Source organism: Cavia porcellus, unplaced genomic scaffold (assembly GCF_034190915.1).
Source record: "Cavia porcellus strain 051 isolate PalLab524CR breed Dunkin Hartley unplaced genomic scaffold, mCavPor4.1 scaffold_2, whole genome shotgun sequence".
Taxonomy (NCBI): domain Eukaryota; kingdom Metazoa; phylum Chordata; class Mammalia; order Rodentia; family Caviidae; genus Cavia; species Cavia porcellus.
This window is the reverse complement of record NW_026947485.1, coordinates 4,109,991-4,123,492: the sequence shown is the minus strand read 5'-3', so window position 1 is coordinate 4,123,492 and position 13,502 is coordinate 4,109,991. Positions and strand designations below refer to the sequence as shown.

The window sequence follows — 13,502 nt, the reverse complement described above, 5'->3', positions numbered from 1 at the left end:
GTCCATTCGTATTAACCTGCCTCTATATCCTCTATGCTCAAAATATCAGAGAACAACAGTCTTTAGCAATGCTCCACATTCCTCTTTCCTGCCAAACTTCAGGGAAATCCAGGCAGATTTCTTCCATCGCGTTCCCCCTTAATCCCTCATGGGCACCAGAGTCTTTAATCCAAGCCATTCTACTGAAGGTACTGTTTCACCACAGCAAACCAATGACTCCTAAGATGAGTTAACTCATCTTTGAATGTCTAAAAACTTTATGATTCACACTTCTGAAACTCTGTGTCATTTGCTTAGAATTAATTTTTCTTAAATTTCTTTCTGGATTTCTGTATTCAAGAATCTAGCAGTGAAGACCAAAAATCTATGTTCTTAGCAAATACTTTTGGCACTGTTGCTGCCTACAAAAGCTACAAAACTAGTGGCCTTAAAACTAAGGAAAGATGGGAAAATTACTTAAATAACAATAATCTCATCATTCCAGTAACAACCAAAATCTACTTTAATAGTCATTTGAAAACATTTCTCATTTTCTGCTTTTCACTATCTAACAATACCCTGAATGTCAAGGTTGCATTAAGAGGTAGGGCATATTACAGTAGTTAAAGCTTTGTAATAGGCTGAAGCAGCTTTAATTACAGTTACCAGGACAACCAGAGGGAGACAGGATATGCCACAAGTGGAGAAGTGTCATTACGAAAATTTGTTTATTACAACCTCAATTCTATTTTCTCTGAGCAAAAGGTCTAGAGACCCTCATTTCCCAGCAGACCCCCTGGGCGGGGCTGGCGGGGGAATAATAACACCACCAATTTCATTTACCTCCTCTCATTTGGCACTGTGGGAGGCTGCATGTTTTACTGAAAAGGTTTCACTCATGAATTAACACTTGCAGAAAATTCAGCTGGGTTCAAGCTTCAGTGAATGCTAATGGCACTTTAAATGATTGTTTCATTTTTGCCTCTAAACACTGATTTGAGATTGCTTTAAGAACAATCCAACAATGGTAGCAAGTTTCTGAGTCAGCACATGAGCCAGGGATACAGCAAACGTCTCAGACAGTCACGCAGCAGCTTTACCTTAGATGTAAGATTTTGCTGATGCAAGCGTGTACTTACAGTGGATGAAGTTTGCACCTGTAAACAGAAGTCCTAAAACTGAATTCTGATAGCACTTCCTGCTATCTATACAATGTCAGGCAAGATCTCAGTAGTCTAAGTTTCCTCTTTCATAAAACAAGAAGGGATAAACATGCAATCTGTCAGCCCCGCGGGATTTCTACAAGGACCTAATGCCAAAGAAAGTCCAGAATCAGGGCATGATTTTACAAGTCTACCATCCAAAGTGCCAGTCACAACTACTAAAGTGCAAAAGTCTGCTTCACTATCAAACAGATGGTTTCAGAAAAAAGGCAATTAAATTTTTTGGAGGGAGGAGTAGTAATTTCCCTCTCAGCTCTTCCTGAAACTGGTTGATAGCTGCAGACAAGCAGCGTAAAAAAATTAAAAGTAAAAAAATAAATGTTGAAGTTAAAAAAGAAAATGTCAAGGGAAATAGTTTAGAGTCACACAGATAAATGAACACAAACTGAAGCATAAAGCAATAAAATGTTATATTTGAGTTTTTTAATCAACAGCTATAAAAAAGAATTAAAATTTAAATTCACATACACAAAATTTGTGTGCATGTATGCAAAATAGAACTTATTACAGTATTCAAAAGCAATAATTCCACTAAAAAGCACAACAGTTTTCATTTACTTTTAAAAGAAACTATCAAACTTAATTTTGTTAGTAAACAGAAGGAAATAACCACTTCAAATTTCTTCACTTTTACAGACTTTAAATACTTATTTCCAAGGTTAACTTATGTTGATAACCTTGATGTTGAAGAATAATTACAAAAAGTTTTCAAACTCAAGCAAAAAGGAAAATTATTCCAGTACCACATATTTTATTTCCTTGACTCATTTTAAATGGTTCACTGGCATATGATTCTGTGAAAAACCCACAGTATTCCAGAATATACCACACAGCGTATTCGCTTCACAGGAACATCTGCTTCTCCGTGAGCAGGAGGGACAGTGGTTTGTGGAGAAGGTGGTAACGTCCCCTCCTTATTGCAGCCCAGAGGAAAATGTGCACGTACGAACACACAGATCACAGACACAGAAACTCCTGTCCCAACACCCTGCCACACTCCTGCTGCTCACAATTCGGTTTTTCCCCAGGTGCGTGGGCACACCTGTATGTCTACTGGAAAACAGCACCCTGCACCTGTGTTGTCAGGAGAGCCCGGGGCCCTGGAGACACATTCAAGTCTGGGAAGCCCTGTGACACACATGCTTCCTTGAGCAATTTCATAAACTCCAAGATCCAGACATTCAGTGAAAAACGAGACCAATGATGGTATCTACAGCCTGGCATCACCGCAGGCAGAGTCAGCTAATGTACTGAGTAACAAACACACAGTAAGTCTAACTGGTACTCAACTCAGGTCTATCACTGACCTCAGATTTGTACACTCATGATTTTTCCATGGTATTTCCTACAAGACTGTACTGATACAACACCCAGATACACTAAAGCTCCATTAACCCAGGTGTCTCCTTAGGTAGCAAAAAATAAAAGTAAATTGATAATGCCATCTTGCATTCATTTACAATGTAATGTGGCACCTGTTTTATAATTAACCTCAAAATATTTCCCTAATAATGTGTTTCCTACTTTTGTGGAATCAAAGAAGTTAAACAAAGAACAAGTTTAAAAACAAACACAAATCTTCTCCCAGACATAAAATGTGACTAATTCTACTCAGTAACCCTCCTGCCCTCTGATTTCTGCCCTCATGCACTTTAGAGAGTCACTGATCCCCACCTCGCCCAAATAATATACCAGGTGTCCACATCAGAGACAAAGGACCAATTAGAAACCGTCCCACACTCTCCCATCCCACAGCCTTTTCTAGGGACGCTCACATCCACAGTACTTGCTTCCTACATCCAGAGTAAAATGTGAGTAGAAAACTCAGTACAAACAAAACCATGGTCAGCCATCACCAGAAAATCAGTCACTGAAACAGAAAGCACACTTTACTTTCATTGGTTGCATGGCAAAAGTTTACATGCCTAAAAGTTGTGTTCATAGCCCTAAAATCGAAGGTAGAATTGCTTTGGATTTTCCTGTCATGAAATTTTGCCCTACCATGGATTACTCAGTGACAGATACTTTTAAATTCAATCTTTCAATGTATAGCAATATCCAACAGATAATTCTACCGTGTTTCATTAAGACCCTGGGGACTTTAAGAATAATAATAAAACTCTTTGGAAGTGCCTGAAAACATCATGGAGATTTTTTGAGAGTCGAGACTCTGGTACTTACATCAGACCAAGCATCTGAAGGGTGAGTGATCAGGAGACGGAGGCACAGGATGGAGTGTCAGAGCTCCCACTACAGGACGCCGTGGCGTGACGGCTAATAAAACATGTGAAACTCAGCACGGAAAGCTTAAATCTCTACCAAATGAGTGAAAAAAACACAGTGGAAAGACTATCCACTTATAGATAAAAAGGTAATATAGAAAATAAATCAATTCTTCCCAATTTGATCTGACTCAATACACCAATCAAAATCCCCGAAGCTACCTTTCTGGATAATGGAATGCTGAATCTATAATTCAGATTAAAAGTAAAGGCTCAAGAATGTTCAAGATCCTTCCCGACATGAACACAGTGCGGACTTGGCCTATCAGAGACACAGCTTGAATGTCAGACCCCAAGGAAAGAGGGCGAACTACTTCACCATTGGTCTTGGGAAAATTAATCAGGAGAAAACAGTTCCAGTTGAAGCTTAAAAATTACATGTTAGTATCAGATGCAGGTGATTAAATACTTAAACATGACAGACAAAATAGAACCCTTTAGAGTAAAATATATTTAAAGTTTGTGTATAATCACAGGGTTGACAACGATTTCTTAAATCTAACACGGCAACATACTAGAAGCAATTCAAAGGACAGCTGGCCTTTGTTGACCTCAGAATAAGGAATTTATCAAAGTACAATTAAGGCCCGAGCTGGGAACCAGCTCTTCCATTATATAGGATCGAAATAAAGTAACCCCAAGTATGCATAGCCTAGAAACCAGCCGGCAGAATAAGAGGATGCTAGAGGTAAGAAGGGATTCTCAGGGAGCGGGAAGGGTGGCCTGGGGACACACAGTCAGGGTATCCCTCTGAGAATGAGCACAGGATCCCTCTACATCTAACCAAGACGTCTTCACTTTCACATTTATCCAGAAACTGGATTCACAGGGCCCAGACTGACAGCCAAGGTCTACATGGAGACAACTACTTCAGAATCCAACTGTCAAACCTGTGTAAAACTGGCACCGTGGCTTCTCTACATGCAGTGATTTTACCACCCAGTATTAACGCTGTGGATGGGGCACCGCGGACCGCATAGAGAGCCTCTCCTTTGAGCCACACCCCCGACCCTTTTTAATATCTTGGGACAGGATCTCACTGATAGCTAGACTTGAATCTGAGACTGTCCTGCCCCACCCCTCAGTGCTGGGATCACAGGTGTGTGTCACCACACTCAACTTACTGCTACACTCCTGCACATGCGTGCCAGAACCTTTGTTCAAGAAAATGTAGCAGCATTACTCCTGGTAGTAATCATCTCGGAGCAATCCAAATACGAATTTGCCAACAGAGGATCAGTGAGTTTAGAGATATCCCCATAAAATAATATTTAATTCTGCAGAGAGTGTTTCCCTCTCATGCAGCTGTTATTGTGTCTGGGTTCTTAGTTATATATGATCGCCCACAGTCTGAAAATATTACAGGCAACATTCCAGAAATAATAACTGATAAAATCTAACCCGTGCACTCTTCTACACAGTGTGACAGAAACCTCACTTGTGTTGCCCAGTACACATCGATCCAAGGCCCGCACTGCCCAGGGCGGCTTCATGCGCCCTTTACCACGCAGCCCAACAGGGCCTCATGGGGCATCTGCGGCACTCAAAACAGCCACTGTCTCCTTAGCACGAGAGGTGAGCGGGTCCAGAGCGACACTTGGAGACAGAGCCAAGTGTGTGGGTCTTGCCCTATTCTGTTACTGGTTTCTGTGATTCACCTCTTCCTGTGCTGACTCTATACATTAAACTCCCCCATCCTGAATGTACACAGTAGGAACAAACACAGTAGCTGGAATTCCACGTGCATGGTCCTGCACTGGCCTCGCAAGTAGTCCCACAGGAGAATGCTGAGGAAAAGGCAGGGTTTGTCCTGAGCATTACAGGTGTGTTTTCCTTGTTGGTGGAGCCCAAGAGGCGTGGTATAACCACCAACGACCTAGCAGCAATGGTGCACCAGGCATTAAAGCGCACGGGAGAGCGTGTTACCCAGAGATACACTTCACTGCATGTAAGGGACTTGAATGTCCACGGGCTTGGGGAGCTTGGAACCAGTAGCCCGGGCCACAGTGAGAGGACCGCACGGGGCAGTGCTGCCTGTGCCTACCAGCAGCCACTGGAGTGAGGAGGACACAGGCCACGTGGGCAAACTGGACTCCTGCACCACGAACTGGAGCTCAAGGCATCAGATAAGCCAGGCCGACAGGATGAGAGGAAGAGCAAGGCGCCTGCACGCAGGATGCTAAGACGTGGAGAAAGCACAGAGGTACACAGAGGTACCTTGCTTGGCAAGGCAGTTATGTGTGCTTCAGCTATTTCCATACAGCAAAGAAGCTATTAATTAGGATTCAGCACACTGGGCTCCTCTGCAGGGACGCAGAAGGGCGAGGTGGGAGAGTACTGTGCCTAAGGGCATCAGTGATGCCTCACACTGCACAGCAGACTTAACCACACTCACGGTGGTCACCTACACAATGACCTACACGTGTGTACGCCTACATATACCTCAAACAGTATATGCATTATAAAGTATAGTATTATAAAAACAGACTAATACATAGAGAGAAGCTATCTGATTACTTCAGATTCCCACAAGGATATCTCATTGTTATGAACACGGTAGATAAACCCAGTTACCACGGTAAAGAAAGCACACCAAAGGAATCCCTCTCCAAAACACATGAGCAATAAATAACTAGGAAAGTAAGGACAAATGGCGAGAGGTAGAGATCCAATTTAAACTCACCTCCAGGGCTTTCGACCTGTTGCTTAGAAGTTTTTCAATATCCCTGGCTGCGATCTCCACCAGCTGCCGAGCATTATTGGGTTCCACAGTATACAAATCTTGGTATTTCTCATAAATCTGTGTGAAAAGAAAATCACATTAATAGAGCATTCATTCCTTCTTTGGTTCACGGACCCCCCACCCCCACCCCCATCGCAAAGTGTTCACAACAATGAGGAAGGACTGGAAAGGCCCGCCCTTTTTTATTTTTTCTTTGTTTTGATCTTTTTTTTTTTGAAGTGGAAGAGATCAGGAAAACATGTATAAATAAGTATCAGTTCCTTATGACTACCACCTTGCTAAATTCATTACGTGCTGTGAAACATCTTGCACCTAGCAGTTTATACTTGTGACTTGGAGATTTGAGGCTGTACTGCACCCCAACTTACAACTTGATTTTAATCATCATTTAACAAAACCAGAGGCCGTGGTAGACTAGAGGGCGCTGGGGGGAGGGACTTCCCCTGGAGGGGCGAGGGGCCCAGAGCCTGGAGGGGATCTGTGGCTGAGTCTGGCCTCAGAGAACTTCCTTAGCAGAGCGCTGGGAGTACTCATGTCCTCGGGGAAGTCTGGCACAGAACCATAAGGACACATTTATGTCTTATCAAATGGAATGTTGTCTTTGTTTAAATTCAGGAATCCAGCTCCAATAAATTTACCCAAGGTGGCAAAAGCAAAAACACACCTTGCTTCTGGCTCCATGGTGTGTGGGGGCTTCCCCAGAGCACGGGGGTAGTTGATCTTGGGGCTGCGCACTGCCAGCAGAAAGCAAGGCGAGGAACAGGGGGCAGGGGAGCAGGTGGAGCGGTGCTCACACTGCAGGGAGAGCGCGAAGGAAACCCCTTCCGCGCTGCACAGATGGGGTGCTCACGCATGACCAAGCCACCGCCAAGCAGGCCTGGCAGGTCCTCCGTCTTGGGGGAAGTGAGACCAGCACATACGGGGACTGGCTCAGCCCTGCTTCGCTCTGGCGCAGCTCCAGCCTCCCGCTTCCCTGCCAACAGGGCAGTGAGCGCTTTACAGCGGCTCCAAGCAGACACGGTGCTTCCGCTAACGTTCACCTAATGGAGGGCACTGACTCTGCGAGCCCAGGGCTTCTGAAGGGACTGACTGATAACTGGGAATTGAAAATATTTTAACTGTGTCATTTCTAAAACTCATTGATTGAAATGTTTATATTTGGCCATACTCATTAGCACACTGCATTTGCACATTTTTATTCTCATTATTTAAGACCCAAGAATTTAGTGATGTTAGTATTTGAGGGCTGGGTGTAGCTCAGTGGGTACAGCACTTGCCTACCGTGTGTCAGACCCTGGGTTTGATCCCCAGCACTGTAAAAATCCCAATCAAAACACAATCCCCTGTTTGGGGGCACCCTGAATTCCTCTGTCTCCTGGGTTTGCTGATGTCTTCAAGCAGACTCTGAGCTCCCTTCTGAAACACCAAAGCTCTGCATGGGAAGAACCCTATCCAGCACAAAGCCCTCTCCCTGCTGCCTGCTTAGGATGAGATTCATGAATTCCTTGATGGATGGGTTGATTTGGGTTACAAACATAAACCTCAACATCGCTTTAATGGATCCAGGATATTTAGTTCTCTGAAGGAAACCAACTGAGCTGATGGATGTGAAACACAGCTGTGCTTTGCACCATTACCGTCTTCAGCCGCCAGCGTCCTCTGCAGTCTAACCTCCTTCGGTCAGTGGAGGTGACTTCAGAGGTGAAGGTGCACTTCTCACTGCACTGCACAGGACCCCATTTAATAAGCTCGGTCCCCGGGGCGCAAGGCAGAGGCTGAGTTTTGGGCAGCAGGATCTAGTGTGCGTCCTCAGGTGACGAAGGCACCCGGGCCCTCCTCTTCCTCATTTCCCTCTGCCATAGGGTCACTGCCCTAAAAGCCCAAACATTCAGAGCTGCTGATCGTGGACTGGGCCCTCCAAATCCTCAGGCCAAATGCAGCTTTTCTCTTTATGGGCTAGCTACCTCTCTTTAAGGGCTGGCTATCTCGGGCGTTTCATTAGAGTCATGGTAGAGACACTAACACAAGAGATGAAAGCAAGATCCAACTCAGAAACACATTTTAAATGGATGGCATCAAGGGAACTTAAGCCTAGGGTCCCAGTGCCAACACCTAGTGACACTATTTCACACAAAACCACAACTGGAATTTGTTCCTGTAACAGAAATGAGTTAACATTCCATAGAAAAGCTTCCTGATGTAAGTCTAGCCAACCTCTGAAAGGAGGTTTCATTTATATTTTGAAGATTACATGATACACTGTAATCATAAATATATTTCTCTTTTCGTTGTAAAATAACCCTTACTTCTATACTATTTAGCATGTTAATAGTTTAAGATGCTGTCTAAAGCATCTTTCCCCTTCCTCATTTTATTCCTTTGTTCTAAATGATTATCTGCTTTGTCATTGGATCCAATTTCTTTCTTGACGAAAACAACGTATTGGAAATAATATGAGTTTCTGGCTCCGGACAGGACTGCGTTAAAATCACGTCAAGCTTCACACACTGTGAAACTGGCCTGTATGAAGTGAGTCCAGAGAATCCACCACAATAAGACGCCTTTCTTCTCAGTGGCACACTAAACAGCGTGCTTTGGCTTTCCTGCATCTCAGGTGCTCCTCCTGCCCTGAGATACGCAGTCTTGAGAGGAAGACTGCCTGTCACCAAACTCTTTCTTTCTTAGAATCACAACTGCCTTTAATGTTCCCTGACTGTTACACTCAAAGACAAGCTTCACTGCCATCACCACACAGAGGACACCGTCTTATCTTCCTCACTGGAAATGGCTTTCAAATCGCTAAACTAAATTAAGACCACGGTTCCAGACAACTTTCAAAATACATTAAAAAAAAAAAAATAGACTCGAATGTGCTCCATGGAAAGGAAACCATTCACTGGTACAAACGCTGGACAAGATTCCTAAAGGAGTATTGAGAAACCATAGACTATGTACCACCATGCCACGAAATCACTTCATGAGGTAATACAGATACCCAAGCACGCTGAGCAGGAAGTAAATATGTCTCCAACTTTTGGACGCCTACAAGACTAATACCAGCATCCAGCTTAGGCAGCTAAGGCTACCACTTTTGGGACTTCACATCTATTACACGACTTATTCTGCTGGAGAGAAGTCAATGCGCTTTGACAGCTCTATCATAAGATTAAGTCCCACCTCACTGTAAAAGAGCCAAGGACCGCTCTGAGCAGCAGGAAATGAGAGGTAAGCTGGCTGGATCAGAGAAAGTGTGCCCAGCACAGTATAGCCCGGCTCTGCCCAGGGTTCAGTGGGATGCAGGGATACAGAGTAGCCCCTAAACAAAGTGAGCGGGTACTGCAAGACCAGCATGTCTGCTGGGAGTCTGCCCCAGGGCAGGGTGAGGGGGCTCCAATGCGGAGGCGGAGGGGTGGACAGAGCAGGGGAGGTGTGGCTGTGGGTGATGTGTGGTACCGGGCTGAGGGCCCCACAGCTGCCGAGGACTTAAGAGAATACTGAAGGACAGCTGGTCTTGGAATTTACTAAATTCATCCTTCACTGTAAAGAGGACTAACCTTCCAGTTGTAAGATTAATCTCCCCACTGGTGGGAAAGAAAAAGGCAGCAGCTAAGAAAGTTAGGTCCCCTAAAAGAGAATCACAGTCAAATTTCTGCATATTAGATCATAACCACATAGATTTGGACAGTCCCTCTCCCATACTGGTATGGTGGCTTCCTTCACGAGGAGCTTGTCGTGGTCAAGATTTCTGCACCGCCCACAGCCGTCTTTCTGCAGGAAGTTTGCCCGCTGACACTCCCGATGGAACAGGAGCCCTGGGAGCGCTGCCCCTCCTGCCTGGCAATGCTCTACCAGGCGGCCTTGCCCTGGCCCTGAGGAATTCCACGAACTTGCATCAACCCCGCAAGCAGCCAACTGCTGAGTCAACAGCTGTGAGAAGCTGGGAAGACAAGCTCTGTATAAACAGTGACAGCAACTTGCAGGGACCAATCAGAGCTTCTTGGCATGGGACCACGGTGGCAGGGAACATCGGACCACGGCAGCACGGGTCAGGAGCTCAAGCAGCAATGAAGTGCATCTGAGGAAAACGGTATTCACATAGACTGAGCAAATGGAAGGGTCCCTGTGGTAGGCAGTTAACAGCCAGCATCCTCATTCCCTGAACCTGTGAGTGTGCTGCTGGCTGGCACACCAGAGCGCCTTCCATAGGGAACCCCTAAACCATGGTCCTTGATCATGGAAGAGGAAGTTGTGAGGAAGCCAGAGAAGAAAGCAGCCTGACATCACTGATTGGAAGATGACCCAGGGTGACCTGAGGAGGGAATCACAGCAGTGTGCAGAGCTGTGACAACGCATCTGCACTGTTCCAAGCCAATCAGCGCATGCTAATTTTCACACAATGACTCCGTCATCCTCAAGGACACCCTGATGAGCACACACCATAAAAACTGACCTGTGGAAACACTCTGGGCTATCATTCCACAGACCAAAATACCAGCTAAACGCCCCAAGTTCTGGCTGAAACACACCCTCCCACTGAGTTCCCTTAAATTTCCCCAGTTTTCCATAAGTAGTTCTGTAACAAACTCGCCAAGTGATTCACTGTTCCTAAAAAAACCCAGAACTCCAAACACAGCCTCCATGATTCAAAGTTGGGATTAACAGCAAGCCTGAACCATGACTTTGCACTTTCTCCCCTGGGTCACAGGATGCTTGGGGCCGAGAACAATGAGTCTCTTTGTGACCTGTGCTCCCCATCCATTCGGCTTCAGGGACAAATGAAAAGCAGCTCAGGGACTCCAGTGTTACCTTCACTCCTGTGCAGTGTTCCAAAAGAAAGTCAGACAGAAAAGCTAAAATTGCCCAAATGGACAAGTCTACACTGAACAGAGAATAAATGACCTGGAGGAGTAATTACAGTTCCCTGCATGTTAAGGGGGGGGGGGATTAAAGGAAAGTGCTACCTCCCCTCCCCCTCACTCCTATGTCTCAATCAGCTAACAGAAGTAAATCTGGAAATCTTCAGTAGGAACACAGGCAAATGAGGTTTACTGTCTCACCTCTTTAGAAGCCCACAAAATCGATGTCACTAATTTTAACTGAATTTTACAACATGAGATGGTTTTTCTTTGAGGTGTGTTAGGGTTGTTTTTGTTCCTGTGTTTATCGAGCTCCTTAGACCTTTGGATTATTTATCTCCTAGCAACAGAGGGTAACTTATCTCCAAAAGGCTTATTAGCATAAAAGAACAATGTAATGTTCTTTCTTGGTCACTTCCCCTTAAATAAATAAAGTTTACGATGATTCAAAATAGAATAGAGAATTGCTTTTCGTTTCTTAAATTTCATCTTCATCTTAGATGGCCGGTTCAGCCAGATGCTGACATGGGTGAGGATTTCTTCACAAGGAAAAGAAGAGCCAGCAATCGATCGTTACATGCTTACCAAGGACAGCAGGACTGCAAAGACAACAAAATAAAACTCTCTTTTCCTCTAGGAACATTTGCTGTTTAAAAACGATCTACTGTTTTCTAATCAAACCTTAATCTTTTTAATCTCTACTGTCTTCCCTGAAAATATACAATCTCTGAAGCAAAAATGAAAGTTTCCAACTGTTTACTCTTTGGCACTCTTAGTATATTTTCAATTACGCTTATCGCCGCTGGATGAAAACTCAAGGCAAACGCTACCTGGTGAGATACACTAATCACAAGAACAGTACTTTGTATAACTTCATGAAGATGTTAAGTACTCAGTGTACAAGATACAAGACATTGTATTAATGTTGCTTCTCACATCTGAATCATTGTGTTGGCTGTCACCGTAGCACCCCCAGTGCACCCAATCACATCTGGATCAACATCTTTACTCAGTCTTTTGTTCTTCAGTTTAGCTTTGACATTGTCAGGACTTGAGATTTCTATGTTGCTATCATCATGCATAAAAAAACATAACCTACCATGTACAATTCATATAGCCACCATGTTTGTCTTTTATTCCCTTTACTCAGAATGTGTCAAGAAAATGAAGACCTCCGTTTACTTTGTTCACTGAGGCATGCCTGGTATACCACACAGTACTGGGCACAACAAATACTGAGTGCATAGATTAGGAACCCATGTATATGCCAGGTATTCTCGGGGTTTTCTGGGGACATGCTTAAAAATCAAAATAAAACTAAGAAAAACAAGGAAAATTTATACGTAATGCCATTACCTAACAAAAAAGAAATGTCACCCATAAAATGATCTAAAATAATGGAGTCCATATACAAGCTAGAGTAATGGTCTGTAAGAGGTAATGGCAGTTGTGCTTTAGTGAAGAGATGTGGAAATTTATGTGGTCAGAATTAGAGAAAAGTATAATCAAATGGCCATGATAATTAAAATGATGGGATCATAGTCACATTTTAGTGGAAATGTGCCCTTTGGCCAAGGATGAAACAGATGGGTGCGTGTGTAATACCAGGAACTATTGGATAATAAAAATTGAAAGGCTAACTGGAGTACAAATATGGAGAGGTATATCTTAGTTACTTTTCACTGTTGCTGAGACAAAGTGCCTGATACCCAAAATTAGGGAAGGAAAGGTTTATTTTTTACAGTTCTTGTAAGTTTCAGTCCATACTCATTTGGCTCCAAGGCAAGATGGCATGGCAGGGCAGTCATCTATAGCCACCACAAACAGCAAGGAGCAAACCAGCAAGACAGAGAGAGACTCACCTTCTTCCTGCAATACATCATATTCTGGCTCCACCCCCCTAGGAGGGTGTAGCACTGACACCACCCAATCACAAACACTAGATTTGGTCAAGTCCATAACTGCATGAGGCTTGGGGGCCACTGACATAAACCATGACAAGGTATAAAAACCAGGGCATGCATTTATACTTTAGTCAACTCAAAGCTACTTTAAGCTAGTAATACCTAGTCCTGAATTTCAAGTGCCTTTCCCAACAACATGTACCCAGGAAGAAATCAAAGTATAAACTAGCTTACTATAAACACCATCTGAATACATACATGCATTTGCATACATGCATATACACTTATATACACACAAGGATATACATTCATACTGCCTACTTCTCTGATAACTAGGAGAAACTGTTGTTCCCTCACCTGCTGTACTTTTTCTCCTTGATACCATACAGCTTCTCAGCTGGGACTACATTATCACATTTCAAGTGGGACATTCTCTTCAAAGAATGCTACCAAGCACAATAAAGTCAGAAGTTAAGTTCCACCACATACCACCACCTGCCCCAGGTCCTCTTCGC

General features: G+C 43.9%; 1 protein-coding gene across 4 annotated transcripts in view; it reads right to left on the bottom strand.

The window, feature by feature from the left end:
* The window catches only part of Cacna2d1 (calcium voltage-gated channel auxiliary subunit alpha2delta 1), a 401,933-nt gene that overhangs the window by 308,967 nt on the left and 79,464 nt on the right, over nt 1-13,502 (bottom strand). For all 4 annotated transcript variants that reach the window (XM_063237508.1, XM_063237510.1, XM_063237511.1 and 1 more), the window contains exon 3: nt 6,168-6,284. In XM_063237508.1, the coding sequence (XP_063093578.1) occupies nt 6,168-6,284 (117 nt within the window). The remainder of the gene's footprint in view (nt 1-6,167; nt 6,285-13,502) is intronic.